At 47.7% G+C, this 17,122-nt stretch overlaps 1 protein-coding gene across 1 annotated transcript in view; it reads left to right on the top strand.

Annotated features, from left to right (window-relative positions):
* Positions 1-16,639, top strand: part of ACVRL1 (activin A receptor like type 1) — a 118,690-nt gene extending 102,051 nt beyond the window's left edge. The window contains exon 10 of the mRNA XM_068267725.1: positions 12,246-16,639. Within this exon, the coding sequence (XP_068123826.1) occupies positions 12,246-12,380 (135 nt within the window). The 3' untranslated portion in view covers positions 12,381-16,639. The remainder of the gene's footprint in view (positions 1-12,245) is intronic.
* The last annotated feature ends 483 nt before the right edge of the window (positions 16,640-17,122 follow it).

Here is a 17,122-nt window from a genome sequence, read left to right as displayed (position 1 = left end):
TGCTTAGAAGCTGCTCCGTATGATCTAATTCTCCTGTGCTACATGAGAGACAGGGAGCTGGAGGAGACAGCCTGGTGGAAAGATTATTTTTACACACAGCTGTAAAGGAACAATGGCTGACATAGAGGTCCTATCATTGTCACACTGTGTGGAGAAAGTGGTATCCTCCATGAAGGTGGTTAATATTTCTCTTTTGTCTTCTATGAATCATCATGCAGCATTCCTGCTTTAGGTTCACTATGCTATCTCCCCTATGGACTTCCTGCTCCTCTCATCCATCCATCTCATCCATGGAGATAGCAGTGTGTCTGTAGTCTGTAAACGATACATGTATATTTTAACCATACCATTCATAATGTAAAGTTTATTAAAGGTTGAGTCCAGACACAATTTTCTTATATGCACTTGATAGACTATCATCTATGATTAAAAACATTTTAGATTTTTTTAAGCACTCTTATACAGTACAAGTAGTCCTCGGTTAACGAATGAGATAGGGACTGTAGGTTCGTTCTTAACCTGAATCCGTTCGGAACGCTGTGCTATCTCTGTCCCCTTTGCCTTTCCCATGTGCCCTCCTTTGGCTCCAGTGTCCCCCTATGTGCCTCTCTGTCTTCCCCTGTGCCTGATTGTCTACTTCAGTGCCCGTTTGTCCCCCTTCTGTGCACCTCTATGTCTCCACCTCTGTTTGAACCCCCTCTGTTTGTTCCCCTGTGCCTCCATTTGTACCCTCTGTGCCTCTGTACCCCCCCCCCCCCCCCCCCGAGCCTCCGTTTTAAATCCTGTGCCTCCGTTTTTACCCCTCTACCGCCCGGCGCCGTTACCCGTCGGGTCTCCATGTTCCGGAGAGCGGTCCTCTACCCAATCGCAATGCCTGGAATTAATGGACATGACCGCAATCAGCGACCACGCCCATTCATAAATCAGGAAGCCGTCATTGTTAGTAAAATGTAAAAGAAAAGTGAACACTTCCTATAAAACAGGAGTGTTCACTAGCACCACCTAGTGGCCAAAAAGTAAAATTACACACAAACATACATATACATAAACCTATAATTACATATTAATAAAATGAATAACTTATATTTCCAAAACCCCCTACAACCCCCCCCCCCTCAAAAAAAAACAACACTCCTTAGGGAGTCAGCTTTTTTTATCTATATTTTATGAGGGTAAATTACTATTACTTTACCTACATGGGGGCTGGAATTATAGATCGGACTAAAAAAAAAACAACAGAAAAATAACACCTATATTTTCAAATAACATATTGTTGCCATATATTGTGATAGGGACATAATTTAAATGGTTTAATAATCGGGACAAATGGGCAAATAAAATGTGTGGGTTTTATCCACAGGAGAACATTTTATTTTAAAACTATAATGGCCGAAATCTGAGAAATAATGATTTTTTTTCCAATTTGTGTCTTATTTTTCCTGTTAAAATGCATATAGAATAAAAAAACTACCTCTGTGCTAAAGTGCAACTCTTAGAGCCCCACTGGTTCCAGAGATAGGTTACAGAAACCTTGCGCTTCAATTTGGCACAGAGGTAGTTCAGGGGGTTCTCTTCCTACTCTGCAAATTTGGGGATTGTAGGAGGTGTGGAAGCAGAGATATTTAGTGTGTTTACCGCCAGCAGCATAATTAAATAGGAAATGTGGCAGTACAGGCTCCTACTACGCATTCCGAGCAGTGCAAGTTTACAGGCAGCACGATCAGACACATCACTAGAGGTGTAGCGAACGGTTCGCCGGCGAACGGTTCCAGGCAAACTTCGGGGGTTCGCGGTCGCCTGCACCAGGCGAACTTTTGCGGAAGTTCGATTCGCCCCATAATGCACTATGAGGGTCAACTTTGACCCTCTGCATCACAGTCAGCAGGCACATTGTAGCCATTCAGGCTACACTAAGTCCTGGAGCCCCCCCCCCCCCCTTATATAAGGCAGCCTCCGGCGGCCATTACAGTCACTCGTCTGCCTGCTATTAGACAGACTAGGGAGAGCTGCTGCAGACTTGTTCTTCTAGGGACAGATTAGTTAGGTTCTTGGCTGCTTAGCTTGCTCCTGGCTGATTGTTATTGCTTTGATAGCACCCAGCAACAGCTCTTGTCAGAGCTCATCCTGTACTTTTTTTTTTTTTCTGTGTGTCAAACTGACACTTTTGTTGCATGCACAGCATTGCTAATTGATAGTGTGTGTGCCACTGCCAGCAGCCCAGCACATTCAGTGACTACCTGTGTGTGTGACAGGGAGCTGCACATTGTACTACCCAGTACTGCATATACCCAGTACCTGTTATGTATACTTAACCCACCTCATCACTGCATATACCTAGCGTTGTGTTGAGTGAACCCAGCTCACTGCATCTAAATACCTGTTGTGTTGAGTGAGAACCCACCTGGCCACCTCACTGCATCTAACTACCGGTTGTGTTGAGTGAGAACCCACCTCACTGCATCTTAAGTACCTTCACTGTTCAGTGAACCCAGCTCACTGCATCTAACTACCCAGTACCTGTTGTGTATACTTAACCCACCTCATCACTGCATATACCTAGCGTTGTGTTGAGTGAACCCAGCTCACTGCATCTAAATACCTGTTGTGTTGAGTGAGAACCCACCTGGCCACCTCACTGCATCTAACTACCGGTTGTGTTGAGTGAGAACCCACCTCACTGCATCTTAAGTACCTTCACTGTTCAGTGAACCCAGCTCACTGCATCTAACTACCCAGTACCTGTTGTGTATACTTAACCCACCTCATCACTGCATATACCTAGCGTTGTGTTGAGCAGGGGCGTAACTAGAAATCACTGGGCCCCCCTGCGAATATTTGGATGGGGCCCCCCCCATAGGTGCCAAATAATCGTAATGGGGCAGCGTTTCACTGTAAATTAATTGTAAAGTGGGCAGCATTTTACCAGACAATCGTAATGTGGGCCAGAAAATCGTAATGTGGGCAGAGTTCACCAGAAAATCGTAATGTGGGCCTTTAGAAAATCATAATGTGGGCAGAGTTCACCAGAAAATCGTAATGTGGGCACCAGTCACCAGAAAATAGTAACGTGAGCAGCAGTCACCAGAAAATTGTAACGTGGGCAGCATTCACCAGACAATCGTAATGTGGGCAGCGTTCACCAGAATATCGTAATGTGGGACAGAAAATCGTAATGTGGGCAGAGTTCACCAGAAAATTGTAACATGGACAGCATTCACCAGACAATCGTAACTTGGGCAGTGTTCACCAGAAAATCGTAATGTGGGCCAGAAAATCGTAATGTGGGCAGCGTTCACCAGAAAATCGTAACGTGGACAGCATTCACCAGACAATCGTAACGTGGGCAGTGTTCACCAGAAAATCGTAATGTGGGCCAGAAAATCGCAATGTGGGCAGCAGTCACCAGAAAATCGCCATGTGGGCAGCAGTCACCAGAAAATTGCAATGTGGGCATCAGTCACCAGAAAATCCTAATGTGGGCAGCAGTCACCAGAATATCGTAATGTGGGCAGCAGTCACCAGAAAATCCTAATGTGGGCAGCAGTCAGTCACCAGAATGTCGTAATGTGGGCAGCAGACACCAGAAAATCCTAATGTGGGCAGCAGTCACCAGAAAATCCTTATGTGGGCAGCAGTCACCAGAAAATCGCAATGTGGGCAGCAGTCACCAGAAAATCGCAATGTGGGCAGCAGTCACCAGAAAATCCTAATGTGGGCAGCATACACCAGAAAATCGCAATGTGGGCAGCAGACACCTGAAAATCGCAATGTGGGCAGCAGACACCTGAAAATCGTAATGTGGGCAGCAGACACCTGAAAATCGTAATGTGGGCAGCAGACACCTGAAAATCGTAATGAGGGCAGCAGACACCTGAAAATCGCAATGTGGGCAGCAGTGACCAGAAAATCGCAATGTGGGCGGGCAGCAGTGACCAGAAAATCGTAATGTGGGCAGCAGACACCTGAAAATCGTAATGTGGGCAGCAGTCACCAGAAAATCGTAATGTGGGCAGCAGACACCAGAAAATCGCAATGTGGGCAGCAGTCACCAGAAAATCGTAATGTGGGCAGCAGACACCAGAAAATCGTAATGTGGGCAGCAGTCACCAGAAAATCGTAATGTGGGCAGCAGACACCAGAAAATCGTAATGTGGGCAGCAGTCACCAGAAAATCGTAATGTGGGCAGCAGACACCTGAAAATCGCAATGTGGGCAGCAGTCACCAGAAAATCGTAATGTGGGCAGCAGTCACCAGAAAATCGTAATGTGGGCAGCAGACACCTGAAAATCGCAATGTGAGCAGCAGTCACCAGAAAATCGTAATGTGGGCAGCAGACACCTGAAAATCGTAATGTGGGCAGCAGACACCTGAAAATCGCAATGTGGGCAGCAGTCACCAGAAAATCGCAATGTGGGCAGCAGGCACCTGAAAATCGCAATGTGGGCAGCAGACACCAGAAAATCGTAATGTGGGCAGCAGACACCTGAAAATCACAATGTGGGCAGCAGACACCTGAAAATCACAATGTGGACAGCAGACACTAGAAAAAAAAATGCACCTGTGAAAAAAAACCAATTCACTTACCTGACAGAAGTCTTCTCCTCTCCCGGCATCTGGCTCGCAGCTCCCCGAGTCCTCCTGCAGCACATCTCCCGCGCTGACAGGCAGAGTGCAGGGCTACGGCAAGATGGCTGCCGAAGCCCTGTACTAGAGACACATAGTCTCCAGTGTAGGGCTTCTTCGGCGGCCATCTTGCCGTAGCCCTGCTCTGCCTGCCGGAGACTATGCAGGCTGCTGGAGCGGGGCTGCGGGGACTGAACTGGCGCAGCGTCTATTAGACGCTGCCGCCAGTTGAGCACCTTGCTGGGGGGTCCAGAGCAGCGCTCCCCCCATGCACAGTGAGCGGGCCCCAGAGCAGCCCCGGGCGGCAGGGCCCCCCTGCGGCTGAGAGAGTCGCATCCCCGGTAGGTACGCCGGTGGTGACAGCCTTTCCTCCTCCGGGCCCCTGACTTGCTAGGGGCCCCCCTGCAACTGCAGGGGCTGCAGGGTCTATTCCTACGCCCCTGGTGTTGAGTGAACCCAGCTCACTGCATCTAAATACCTGTTGTGTTGGGTGACAACCCACCTGGCCACCTCACTGCATCTAACTACTGGTTGTGTTGAGTGAGAACCCACCTCACTGCATCTTAAGTACCTTCACTGTTCAGTGAACCCAGCTCACTGCATCTAACTACCCAGTACCTGTTGTGTATACTTAACCCACCTCATCACTGCATATACCTAGCGTTGTGTTGAGTGAACCCAGCTCACTGCATCTAAATACCTGTTGTGTTGAGTGAGAACCCACCTGGCCACCTCACTGCATCTAACTACCGGTTGTGTTGAGTGAGAACCCACCTCACTGCATCTTAAGTACCTTCACTGTTTAGTGAACCCAGCTCACTGCATCTAACTACCCAGTACCTGTTGTGTATACTTAACCCACCTCATCACTGCATATACCTAGCGTTGTGTTGAGTGAACCCAGCTCACTGCATCTAAATACCTGTTGTGTTGGGTGAGAACCCACCTGGCCACCTCACTGCATCTAACTACCGGTTGTGTTGAGTGAGAACCCACCTCACTGCATCTTAAGTACCTTCACTGTTCAGTGAACCCAGCTCACTGCATCTAACTACCCAGTATCTGTTGTTTATACTTAACCCACCTCATCACTGCATATACCTAGCGTTGTGTTGAGTGAACCCAGCTCACTGCATCTAAATACCTGTTGTGTTGAGTGAGAACCCACCTGGCCACCTCACTGCATCTAACTACCGGTTGTGTTGAGTGAGAACCCACCTCACTGCATATAGCTAGCATCCCCCCGAGATGGACAAAATGGACAAACCAGGTAGAGGAAGAGGTAGAGGCAGGCCCAGAGGAAGGCCACCAGGCACCGGCAGGTCTGTGCGAGGTGGTGTTTCTCTGATTTCGTGCGGACCTGCCCCAAAATACAGTGCTCAGAAGAAGGCACGTGCCATCACTTCCCAAAATCGTGAGGAGGTGATTGAGTTTTTATCACAGAACACCTCATCTCCCGCAGCCACCAGCGCTACAACAAGCACCACATCCGCTGCATTTGACACTTCGCAGGAGTTATTTGGTGGTGGTAGTGAAATAACTGATTCCCAGCCACTACTGCCACAACAACAAGAAGGCGCAGGTACACCACCTCATACGTCTGAGTTAGGTGGCGATAATATGGACGTAACGTGTGTGGATGGGGATGATGGTGGACCACCTGAAGTTGGTGCACTTGAGGAGGTGTCTGAAGAAAGCACAGCTGGCCAGGAGGATTATGATGACGATTATACGGATACCACATATGTTCCCGGTAGAGGAGATGACCATGTGGACAGTTCAGAGGAGTAGAGAGGAGTAGGAGGAGACGACTCCATGATAGAAGCAGATGGAGCTCGTCCTCAGAAACAGCTGGGGGCAGTGTCCGGCGCCATGTATCGCCAGCTATGGCCAGCCAGCACACATGCCCTTCAACGTCAGCTGCTGATGCCACCGTAGCGCCATCAGCCCAGGGGGGCTCAGCGGTTTGGAAATTTTTTCACGTGTGTGTCTCAGATCGGAGCAAAGCCATCTGTTGTCTCTGCCAGCAAAAATTGAGCCGTGGAAAGGCCAACTCTCACGTAGGGACAAGTGCCTTACGAAGGCACCTGGAGAGAAGGCACAAACAGCTATGGCAAGAACACCTGAGAGAAAGCAGCACCCCTCAAAAGACAAGCCACCCTCCTTCTCCTCTTCCTCCTTCAGGTGCATCGTCTTCATCCACTTTCTCCCTTGCACCTTCACAGCCATCCTCCACACCGCCTCTTCCTTTGAGCGGTTCCTTCTCCTCTGCCCACAGCAGTACCCAGCTGTCCGTGAAGGAAGTATTTGAGCGGAAGAAGCAAATGTCTGCCAGTCACCCTCTTGCCCGGCGTCTGACAGCTGGCGTGGCGGAACTATTAGCTCGCCAGCTATTACCATACAAGCTGGTGGAGTCGGAGGCTTTCCGTAAGTTTGTGGCCATTGGTACACCGCAGTGGAAGATACCAGGCCGCAATTATTTTTCACAAAAGGCCATACCCAAACTCTACCGTGCAGTTGAGAGGCAAGTGGTGTCATCTCTGGCACACAGCATTGGGTCAAGGGTCCACCTGACCACGGATGCCTGGTCTGCCAAGCACGGGCAGGGCCACTACATTACATACACAGCCCATTGGGTCAACCTGGTGACCGATGGCAGCAAGCAGGGAGTACGTGGCTGCGCAGCAGACCGACTTGTCACACCTCCACGGCTTGCAGGCAGGCCTCCAGCCACCTCCTCTCCACCTGCTACCACCGCTTCGCTGTCGTCATCCTCCTCCTCCTCCTTGGCTGGTGCCACGATCTCCTCTCCAGCTACACAGCCCCAGCACCCCAGGGCCTATGCTGCATGCCAGGTACGACGGTGTCACGCAGTGTTAGACATGTCTTGCCTGAAAGCGGAGAGTCACACTGGAGCAGCTCTCCTGGCTGCTCTTAACAAACAGGTGGAGCAATGGCTGACCCCGCACAAGCTTGAGATCGGCAACGTGGTGTGTGACAACGGCAGCAATCTGATTGCTGCGTTGAATTTGGGAAAGCTGACACACATACCCTGCATGGCACATGTGCTGAATCTGGTCGTGCAAAGATTTGTGTCCAAGTACCCAGGCTTAGAGGACGTTCTGAAGCAGGCCAGGAAGTTGTGTGGGCATTTCAGGCGCTCTTACAAGGCCATGGCACGCTTTGCGGAGATTCAGCGTAGAAACAACTTGCCGGTGAGACGCCTGATTTGCGATAGCCCGACTCGCTGGAATTCCTCCCTGCTGATGTTCTCTCGCCTGCTAGACCAGGAGAAAGCCGTCACCCACTACCTGTATCATTACAGTACAAGGACACAATCTGGGAGGATGCGGATGTTGTGGCCCAACAACTGGACACTGATGCGAAATGCATGCAGGGTGTTATAATTTGCATGGAGTTTGTGCGCTGCACCTGGAGCAAACAGAAACAAACGCACAAACCCACAACCAGGCAGAGATGTCACTGTTTAGGAAAAGACTGACAAAACCAGGAATAAATGAATAATAAGAATTTATTATTAAATAAAAATAGAGTAATGCTGTGCATTAACCTCATGCATGGAAACAATCAGCATAGACTTGCAGGCAATGTATTCTACACACATACATGCACTGCAACCAATAATACAGGTAGATACAAACAATAAGCATACAGGAAGGTATGAAAATCAGGGTTTATACAAGGACCTCTCTGCATAAGCGAGTTATGTAGAGTAGGTCCAGTGTATAGAACTGTGTGCACACGGACATTGGATCCAGAATAGTAAGCACAATAGATGTATATAAATGCAGGATAAACAATCGAGGAGGAGACACACGGATAGTCAGCAAGCATAGGTCATACACAGGAGATCAAACAGTACAGTAATCGCTAGGCAAAGAGTAGTCGGTATACAAGGCACAAGGTCAAAACTCGGGAGATCAATACAGCAGGGAATCAAGGAACTAACACCAGGAACAGGGAACTCAGGGCAGGATGGCTAGGATCAGGAACAAAGAGCTAGCAAGTTCTGAGTGTTCAGATGTGGCTTAAATGCCATGCTGAAAGACCATGTGATAGTCCAGGCCTCCTCCCTGTCTGTGGAGAGATATCCAGAAAGTCCACCCTCTGCTGGTGGGCAGAGGAAAGTTCAGGCTGCAAATTCATAGAGGCTGGTGACATCTGCTGGTGAAGCAGAGGTAGTACATGCAAGAATCTACCAGCAGATGCAGATTGTAACACAGGGTCATGGAGCCCTTTGAGGAGGTGACCAAACTGGTGAGTCGCGATGAGGGCACCATCAGCGACTTGACCCCCTACGCCTACTTCCTGGAGCGTGCTGTGTGTAGAGTGGTGGATACAGCTGTGGAGGAGCGTGAACGAGAAGAGTTATGGCAGCAGGAGTCGTGGGAGCCATTTACACACGAACCCGATGTTCCCACAACACCTGCAGCAGCACAGAGGGGGGAGGAGGAGGAGGAAGAAGAGGAGTCGTGTGGGGAAGGAAAAGAGTCAGACTCTGATGATGGTGATGATGAGGAAGGTGTTTCTGTGGAGGAGGAAGAGGCGGCGGAAGAAGAACAACCGCGGCAGCCATCACAGGGGGCTTCTGCTGCTCCACGTTCCCGTGGTATTGTTCGTGGCTGGGGGGAGGAAGAGGAAATGCGTCCCGTCACTGAGGAAGAGCAAGAGGAGATGGAGAGTACGTCTGCATCCAGCTTTGTGCAGATGTCCTCTTTCATGTTGTCCAGCCTGTTGAGGGACCCCCGTATCAAAAAACTCAAGATGAATGACCTGTATTGGGTGGCCACGCTACTAGACCCTCGGTACAGGCACAAAGTGGCGGACCTGTTACCAACTGAACAGATGGAGGAAAGGATGCAGCACTTGCAGAACAAGCTGTCGATGATGCTTTACAATGCATTTAAGGGTGATGTGGCTGCAAATGCAATCAAGGTACCACTGGCAGTAACCCTCCTCCTCCCAAGTCCACGCAGGCAAGAACAGGACGCTCCAGCGATCTCAGGGTGATGTCGGACATGCGGACGTTCTTTAGTCCAACTCCTCGCCATAGTCCTTCCGGATCCACCCTCCACCAACGCCTGGACCGGCAGGTAGCCGACTACCTGGCCTTGAGTGTGGATGTAGACTCTGCGAAAAGCGACGATGAACCCTTGAACTACTGGTTGCGCAGGCTTGACCTGTGGCCAGAGCTGTCCCAATTTGCCATACAACTTCTCTCTTGCCCTGCCGCAAGCGTCCTGTCAGAAAGGACCTTCAGTGCAGCTGGAGGCATAGTTACTGAGAAGAGAAGTCGCCTAAGTCATGACAGTGTTCAGTACCTGACCTTTATCAAGATGAATGAGGAATGGATCCCGGAGGGCTACTGCACGACCGAAGACTAAGTCAGTCCCCACACACAGCATCTCTGCCTGCAGGCCGCTTGACTGCCTTCTCCGCCACCACCAACAGGGTCCAGGACTCTAGGCGGATTCCTGAATTTTTAAGGCCGCTGCTAGCAGCGGCTGCTACACTACACTAATTTTTCTGGTGCGTGTACATGCCTGCCTAATTTTTCTGGCTGCACTGCGGGCGGCTGCAACAACAAAACAAAAGGCATGTACATGTGCCCATCCCCCTTCATGATCATTACCTTGCCGCGGTGAAGGGGCTTGCGCATCACAATGAAGCAATGACCACCGGCTATTTGAGTGTCTCGGGTGGGGGTGGCACACAAAAGATAATAAGGTTGTTGCTTCATTGTGGTCAGACCAAATTTGATCAGCTGGACAGTCACTGTTGTTCTATCATTGAGCTACCACAGCCCGGCGGCCACATGGGCTTGAAAAACGCCACGGCCTACACTCTGGCCACGGTGCACACCAGTCCAGTACGGCCGTCACTACGCAAACAGCTGTTTGCGGTGCGTTACACAGTGAGTTTGGTGTGTCAGTGTGTAGCAGAACTCTAATTACACTACCTGATTGATGTATACCCATGCAAGACATTTTAAAGCACTTTAGGCCTGCAATTTAGCATTCAATGTGATTTCTGCCCTTAAAATGCTGCTTTGCGTCAAATCCAGATTTTTCCCCGGGACTTTGGGCATGTATCCCACTCCGCCATGCCCCCCTCCAGGTGTTAGACCCCTTGAAACATCTTTTCCATCACTTTTGTGGCCAGCATAATTTTTTCTATTTTTGAAAGTCCCCATTGAAGTCTATTGCGGTTCGCAAACTTTTCCGCGAACCGAACCTTTCGCGGAAGTTCGCGAACCCGGTTCGCGAACCGAAAATCGGAGGTTCGCGACATCTCTACACATCACCGGTCATACACAGAACCAATATGCCGACCAAGTCTTATCTGACTGGAATTCGTTATAAGTTATCGGTTCTTATTCTATACAGAAAATTCTATTTTGATGCATTTCAGCAAACATATGATCTGTCAAGCATCAATACCTCAAGCATTGTACTGCTGGATGCAGAGCAGAGATATGGGTCATCGGTTTCCCATCGCTCCTGTCCTGCCCCTTTTGCACTGCTTTTTTCCCAACATGTCCTATCAAACAACAAAACAAACACAGAACATTTATATCGCGCTTTTCTCCTGGCGGACTCGCGCCAGAGCTGCAGCCACTAGGGCGCGCTCTATAGGCAGAAGCAGTGTTAGGGAGACTTGCCTAAGGTCTCCTACTGAATAGGTGCTGGCTTACTGAACAGGCAGACCCGAGATTCAACAGAGTTAAAGGAAACCTGCGATCAGTATATACGCATGATTAATACTTACCTGGGGCTTCCTCTAACCCCATGAGGACCGCGGGCTCCATCGCCATCCTCCCCGGTCACTCCATTATCCCATCCTAAGCTGGTTTATGTTGCCTAATTGCGCTGTTCTGCGCATGCAGAGCCAGACCCAGCCGCACGCACCCCTTGTCATGCTCCCGTTGTGATGGGGGTGCGTGCGTTGCTGGGCCACACATGCGCCAGAAGAGCACAGCTGCTCGCAACTGGCCAAACTAACAGTGCTTGGGATGGGAGAACGGAACGGCTGGGGAAGATGGCGATGGAACCCACAGTTCTTCCGGGGGACTGGAGAAAGCGCCAGGTAAGTATAAATCATACATATACACTCGTCTAAGGTACACTTTAAAAAGCTCAAACTAAAACTGAAAGTGAATCATATACAGTAGATATGTTGGCGGCAGTAACCCAGGGGTTTCAGACTTTAATTTGGCTGCAGCAGCACAACAGATCAGACTGGGAGGATACCGAGGGAGCTGGCACACTACAGAGGGCTGGAAGAAGCCCCAGGTAAGTCTAACTCCTTTTGTTTCCCCATCTCAGATTAACTTTAACAAGTTATGCCACCTTCAGTGACAGGAAGTTCCTATCTGTTACCTTCAGTTATGGCAGCATGGTGGACATATGTGTGTGTCCGCTGATGTGTTTATTATCAGTTCCTTTGCTTCTTCATACTCCCATAAGGGCACAGGTGTACAGAAAATACTATGTTAAGGGGTATGTAAAATGTATTTCCAGGTGGAGAAACAACAGCTGTTCATTGGTGTTTGTTAAATGAATAACTATAACAGTTTATTTTATTACATTCTTTTTATTAGGTTCTATCAGCACTTAGAAAGATCATGAGGGAATGCTGGTATCAAAGTCCATCAGCAAGACTTACAGCCCTGAGGATCAAGAAAACATTAAACAACCTGAAGAACTCTTTACAAGAAGGGAAACAAGAATGTTGAAAACTGAATGCAGCACTTTCTGCGCAGTTTCTGAAAAGAGTAGAATTCCCATATTAGATGCAGCCATGTTACAGAAGCCAAAGCAGTGCTGAAGGTGCAAGAATCTCAACATAAAGGTGTATGCTGGATCGCAGTGGCGTAGCTAAGGAAGCTGTGGGCCCCAGTGCAAGTTTTGCATTGGGGCCCCCCAAGCAGGCTATAGATAACAATTGATATGCCACACCAAAACCAATCAAGGACAACCACAGTGTCAGAGGTACAAGAAGGGGATTGGAAACAGTGTGCTAATGATCACTGCTATTCTAATCATCTATAGAAGTAAATATTATCAGCATAGGACCAATAAAGAGCTAATACTGTGGTTGACGGTGGGCCCCTCTTACCCAAGGGCCCCGATGCAGTCGCTACCTCTGCACCCCCTATTGCTACACCCCTGCTGGATCTGCCCCAATCATCCCGTCATCCTATACTATAAAATCCCTGTGTCGCTGCGTCCGTCCGTCAGTGCTGTTTAGCACTGCGCATGTGCAGGGACAAGACGCAGAGACACCGCCGAGAGCCAGAGGACGGGGCCAGCAGGGGTGGGCATGTGTGCGCGCGCGTGACGGGTGCGCGGCGGGCGCGCGCATGCGGTACAGACCTAGCCCGTTTTTAAACGGGCTTAGGCCACTAGTCCTTTATAAATTCATTAGCGAAACATTCTCCATATATGTAAAGCACATTTACTGTCATTATAAGATGACAAATGCACTCTTGTGGAAGAATGTGCCCAACATCCGGATTTTCTCTTTCCCAAATATTTGGTTTAGCAGCAGATCCTCGGGTCAAATCTCTGAAAAGTAGGCGAAGTACAGACTTTAGGTATGTGCTGCCTGTACAAAGCTGTGCAGAGCATGAACCGACATTCATAACACATAAGTATTAGGCTCTGTTGAGTATGCATGATAATACCTGTTGTGAATGGAAACATGAATCATGCATAAAAAAATCCCCAACATATTTGGCTCATTAGGGTTTATTCACTAAACTGTGGCAATCAGAATTAAATGCGTAAAGTCTTAACGCATGGTGAGCAGAGCAGAATGCAATACATTACATGCAATGCATTACACTCTACTCACTCTCTAACACTTTATGCTTGTTATTCTGATTACCACAGTTTCGTGAATATACCCCACTGTCTGAGCAGCTACATTTATTCGGCTGATTACTATTATATATTCCCTGAGCTGGAAGCCTCCTGCTCCTCCTGTTCATCCATTGAATAGTATATGCTGTTTGGTGGAGAGCTGAGCATGCATGTCTGTACAGAGATAACTGGGCAGACTGGAAATAGTAGTCAAATTCCACAATGTATGCTAACATGCAGAAAAGCCTTGCATTTCTGTTGTCCAAAATTATAATTGATTATTTCAGGTAACAGTCCAATCTCTGTACCGGCGACATCCTCTACACACGACCTTGCTTATTGCTTGGGAGAATAATAATCAGTTGTACTGGATCTTCTCAGCTAATTGCAATTGTATTGCTTCTTAGTGGAATGGCTCTTAAAGAGACACTGTAGTGTCAAAAAAAAGCATCTTTTTATTTAATAAAAGTGTTTAACATAATAGCACTAACTAAACCGCCGCATTCCCGACGCTGTAAACTATCTAAATCCCCTCAAACTCGTCCCTCCCTCTCCCCTGCAAAATCCACAACTTTCTTGGTCGTGGATTTTGCTGCTCTAAGCACTTCCGTGTGAGGCAGGGCTATGAGCTGCAGCTCTGCCTCACACGCGTCTGTCAGCAGCGGATCTCTGCCTCTTCCCGACCCCTCTCAGTGAAGGAAGACTAACTGCCTGTACACACTGAAAAACGCAGGCAAAAACGCAAGCGCATGCGTTTTTAAAGTGCCTGTAGTTTTAAAAACGCATGCGCTTTTGCCTGCGTTTTTTATGCGTTTGCGTTTTTCTTGTAATTGCTGATTGGCCAAAGAATCCTTTGTTTTTTTTCTAGTTTACATTTCAACAGGAATCAGGACATTGCAGAGTCTTGTGGGATACTGACTTCTGAAAAACGCAGGCAAAAACGCAAGCGCATGCGTTTTTAATGCGTTTTTCATGCGCTGCGCTTAAAAAAGCGCAGCAGGCACTGCGTTTGCGTTTTTCTAAAAACGCATCGCACCAGTGTGTACAAGTCATCACGATTTTCATTATTTTTCAAAAGACCTTGCGTTTTTAAAAACGCATGCGTTTTTAAAAACGCAACGCAAGCGCAGCAGTGTGTACATGCCCTAAGAGGGACGGGGAGAGGTGGCGATCCGGGCAGACAGACGCATGTAAGGCAGGGCTGCAGCTCATAGCTCTGCCTCACACAGAAGTGCTGTCCGTATTGCTTACATTAGAGTTAAGCTGGCCACTAACGGTCCAATTTTTAGCGAAAAATCGTTCGAGCGATCAGAAATTCTGGTTGGATTGGTTGTAAATAATCTCCATTGGTGGACACAATCGATTATGAACGAGTGAAAAAAATGTCGCCCGAATGAATTTTCATCGAACGAAAATTTGGATTTTCTTGGTGATCGTGATAGATAGGAAGCAATGATTGGTTAGTTGATGGTGTAGTGAACGATTTTTCGTCCGATCAGAATTTCTGATCGCTCGAACGATTTTTCGCTAGAAATTGGACTGTTAGTGGCCACCTTTAGATTAGAGCGGCGGGGATGCGGCGGTTTAGGTAGGGTTATTATGTTAAACCCTTTTATTAAATAAAAAGATTGTTTTTTTGAGACTTCAGAGTCTCTTTAAAGAGTACCTAAATTAAAAATTACAGTTTGCTTTAAACCTAATAAGTTGCCAAGATAAATAAACTCACACATAATAAAGTGTGATCTTCTCACCCCCGGGGTCCGTATTCCACATATAATCTTGAAATTCCCGTCCCCATTGTGAAATTGGGCCTGGGGCATTTTTTTTCTTTCCAAACCATAGAGGCAAAGGATGCTGGGGGATTGATGTCATAACTCCACCCCTCGTGTCCATGTGATCTAACCTAGGCAGGCAGACAGACATCTGAAATAAGAATTATAGCAAACAGACATAAGATAGGCTGCAGCAGTTGTCCTGTGTCTTCTGTCTCCTACACACTGTGAAAAGAGAAGTAATTTGATCCAGGCAGGCAGACAGCAGGGGAGGGAGGGGCAAGGGGGTTAACCAGGCTGAAGAGGTGGGCAAAATGCTTTCAGCTTCAGGAGGAATAAGGAAGTGCTCCTTACAGATAAAAATGTGAGTCTGTTCTATCCAGATTCCAGAATGATGTACCAGATGTAAACTTTATATGTTCATCTAACTGTGCACAGTGCCTATGCTATATATTGCCATTCAGACCTTTTTTTGGTATAGTGGAAAAAGGCCCTAAGCCAGGGCTGTCCACCTCCAGTCCTCAAGGACCGAGGCCCTCACACGTTTTTGGCACAGCTCAAATGAACTAATGGGACTGAATCAGTAAAGGCTTGGTTCATCTAGTAGAACACATTTCTCAGTCCATCCTAAACACTGGCATGGATATGGCCCTCGAGGACTGGAGTTGGACAGCCCTGCCCTAAGCGCAGAACTGATCTGTATGTCTTCATGGGAGTCACTGTGCAGAGTAAAGATAATGGCAACATTACCAGAGACATTATGTAGAAGTTTCATTTGCACCTTCCTGCATGTGATTCTGACATTCAATAGACACCTTTATAAATGTCAGCAAAAATAACCAGAGGAAACAGAATACACATCAATTGTTCATCTTTGTAAACAGATCCTAGGGTTTTCTGTTCTGCAAACATACCAGCTTTTCACCCTGTTATCAGTGGCATCAACACATTTGATTGGAAAAACACCTTTGCGTGCTTTACATATGGCGAGCTTCTAGGCTTCAAATCCCTTCAGCTTCACGGCAAACAAAGCTTCAAAATCTGGATGTAAGCTACATAACTGTTCTTCTTCAAAAACTCTTTATGATTAGCATTAAACCTTGAGGGCTGGGACTACAAATGGAGATAGTATGTATGTAATGTATATTTGTGCCTCACTCTTGTGCAATGATGAAATGTAATACTTACCTCAGATTTACCTCACGTAACAGGTAAGCTCTGTAACAGCAAAAGGCTGGCTGCTTATAATATCCACTAATGCAGCTGAACATATGTTGGTGTAACATATTTAAATGATACATATAGTGTTTAATATTAAATTGGAACTTTTTTTTAAATTACAAACATTGGAATAATGACAGTGCCTCACAAAGGTGTATTTTTCATAATTTGCTGTACCATATAAATAGCCGGTTTCATTTCAATTGAGTAAGCAGTGAAAGAAATATTTGTAATTTAATTTATATCACTATTTTGTCAATAGTTTTAAAGAGAACCCGAGGTGGGTTTGAAGAATATTATCTGCATACAGAGGCTGGATCTGCCTATACAGCCCAGCCTCTGTTGCTATCCCAAACCCCCCTAAGGTCACCCTGCACTCTGCAATCCCTCATAAGTCACAGCCACGCTGCTGACAAACAGCTTGTCAGAGCTGGCTGTGTTTATCTCTATAGTGTCAGTCTGCTGCTCTCCCCGCCTCCTGCAGAACTCCAGTCCCCAGCTGCATCCCTTCCCTCCCTGCTGATTGGAGGGAAGGGACGGGGGCAGGGACCGGAGCTATGCAGGAGGCGGGGGAGCAGCTGAGACTGACACTACAGATGTAAACACAGCCTCACAGCATG

This window comes from Hyperolius riggenbachi, chromosome 2 (assembly GCF_040937935.1).
Source record: "Hyperolius riggenbachi isolate aHypRig1 chromosome 2, aHypRig1.pri, whole genome shotgun sequence".
In the NCBI taxonomy this organism is placed as follows: Eukaryota; Metazoa; Chordata; class Amphibia; order Anura; family Hyperoliidae; genus Hyperolius; species Hyperolius riggenbachi.
The sequence above is the reverse complement of the archived record's forward strand: the minus strand, read 5'-3'. Positions and strand labels throughout refer to the sequence as shown.